Source organism: Penaeus monodon, chromosome 27, assembly GCF_015228065.2.
Source record: "Penaeus monodon isolate SGIC_2016 chromosome 27, NSTDA_Pmon_1, whole genome shotgun sequence".
In the NCBI taxonomy this organism is placed as follows: Eukaryota; Metazoa; Arthropoda; class Malacostraca; order Decapoda; family Penaeidae; genus Penaeus; species Penaeus monodon.
Window position 1 is genome coordinate 33,246,078 of NC_051412.1, and position 1,884 is coordinate 33,247,961.

Here is a 1,884-nt window from a genome sequence, read left to right on the forward strand (position 1 = left end):
AATGGAAATCTCGCAAACACAATTTCAGTGTAAATGAAAGAAAAAGAATATATAGGAGTGACTGTGGTTAAAAGATTTTATCACAGGTATTATTTCTTTGGGCCCTACAGAGAATGTTCCCAATAAGTGACCCTTTACGAAGGCTGGAGAGACTGAATACACCAGGTAGTGAGACACGCATTCATAAGTGTCAGTATTGTTCACGCAAATTCAAAAGGAAGGACCATCTAAAGACTCACATCAGGATCCACACAGGAGAAAGACCTTACAAGTGTAAAATTTGTGGCAGGGGGTTTATCCAGAGCCAACAGGTTAGTTATTAGCACGTGTTTACTTTTCTGAGATTCACAATTTTAAGATAATCTTGTTTGATCATTAACCAATTACACTAATTCCTTGTTTTTCATTAGTAAGTATAAAGAAAGATTAAGATGTGATGAGAAAACAATTATAGTGATGTGATATGTTTTAAACTTGAAATACTCCCATAAGTAGCATGAGTAGCATTATATGTGTTGTGTAATGTGGACAGATGACAGTAGAAATAGTATTTGCATTGTAAGCATATTTTTATAAGCTGAATTTAAAGTGCTTTGGTTTCACATCACACAAAAAAGAAATGAAACTGACCTAAGATTCAGTTAATATAATGGCCCTGTCATTTTGGGGTTTTGTTATAAAACAAAAACAGTAATGAAGCTTAGGCAGAATATGTAAAGTACAACAAAATATTTAATTAATTTTACTTTATAATGTGTTGAGAAATGCCTTGTAGAACAAAAGGTTCCTTATGAAGTTGTAATTTAACAGCTATTAAGTATGTAACAAGATGCTTTATGTACCGTGAATATATAATTTAGTAGACATTAATTACTTAAATCCTCAGCTTTGATAGAATAGCCCATATAAAGTTTGAATAGATACTTCACAAAAGCTTATAAAATAAGGATATAAGGTTCAGAGTGCAGTGTTATCTGAAGCCTTTATTTATCTTTCAGGTGAAAATCCACATGAAAGTACATGTCCGAGAGGATGTAGCAGGTGTCGGAGCATCGTCAGGGCTGGGGGCTGGTGGGGGCGGGGGTAGCAGCCTTCCTGCCCTTTATCCAGATTTGGTAGGACACTATAGTGACCAGCAGGGCTCAGGTGGCCCCCACAATGACCCCCACACAGACTTGGATCAGTCCACGGAAAATAATCCCCCGGAGCCCGATTCGGAAAATGAGTGCAGTTCGGAGATGGCTGAAGTGGACTATGAGATGCGGCTGCAGCAGCAGGAGGGAGCGAGTGGGGGTCCGGGGCGAACACCCCCAACATCCAACCCCTCATCTGTGGGGCTGCGTGAGCACAAGACCCCGTCCCCACAGTCCCCCCCTGGGGCTGTGTCAAGGAGCCACCCAACTCCCCCAGATGACCAGAGCTGCAGTGCCATGTCTCTGAAGGAATCATATCATATAGGTAGCAATATAAAAAAATGATGGCTAATGTGCTGTGATGATAGAGGCTTTAATTAAGTAACTGTTGGTTATACTAATTGTTTTGTTGCCAATATGCATTTCCACACCATCAGAAAAAATTCCGGCTTCAATGTTAATTCCTTAAAAAGCATATCGATGGCAGGAATGATACAATAGCAACGGCTCAACTGGACAGACAGCTTACCATTACAACCCCATGTTCAATACCATTTTACTGCAATAATACCATAGTTGGAGTGTTTGCCTAACAGACTTCATATATCCCCAAGCTATTGTTATGTCAATAATCAAGTGAAAAGTACCAGTGTGTGATAAAACATGCACGAAGGTCTGTCATCTGTTTGTAGGAGGATTTTTTTTCTACCTAAACTAGGTACTCAAACCTGGACTCGTGCGTGCAATATGT

General features: G+C 39.6%; 1 protein-coding gene across 14 annotated transcripts in view; it reads left to right on the plus strand.

Annotated features, from left to right (window-relative positions):
* Positions 1-1,631, plus strand: part of LOC119590797 (E3 SUMO-protein ligase EGR2-like) — a 113,995-nt gene extending 112,364 nt beyond the window's left edge. For all 14 annotated transcript variants that reach the window (XM_037939509.1, XM_037939516.1, XM_037939512.1 and 11 more), the window contains 2 exons: positions 102-311; positions 999-1,631. In XM_037939509.1, coding sequence (XP_037795437.1) covers positions 102-311; positions 999-1,478 — 690 coding nt within the window. In that variant the 3' untranslated portion in view covers positions 1,479-1,631. The remainder of the gene's footprint in view (positions 1-101; positions 312-998) is intronic.
* The last annotated feature ends 253 nt before the right edge of the window (positions 1,632-1,884 follow it).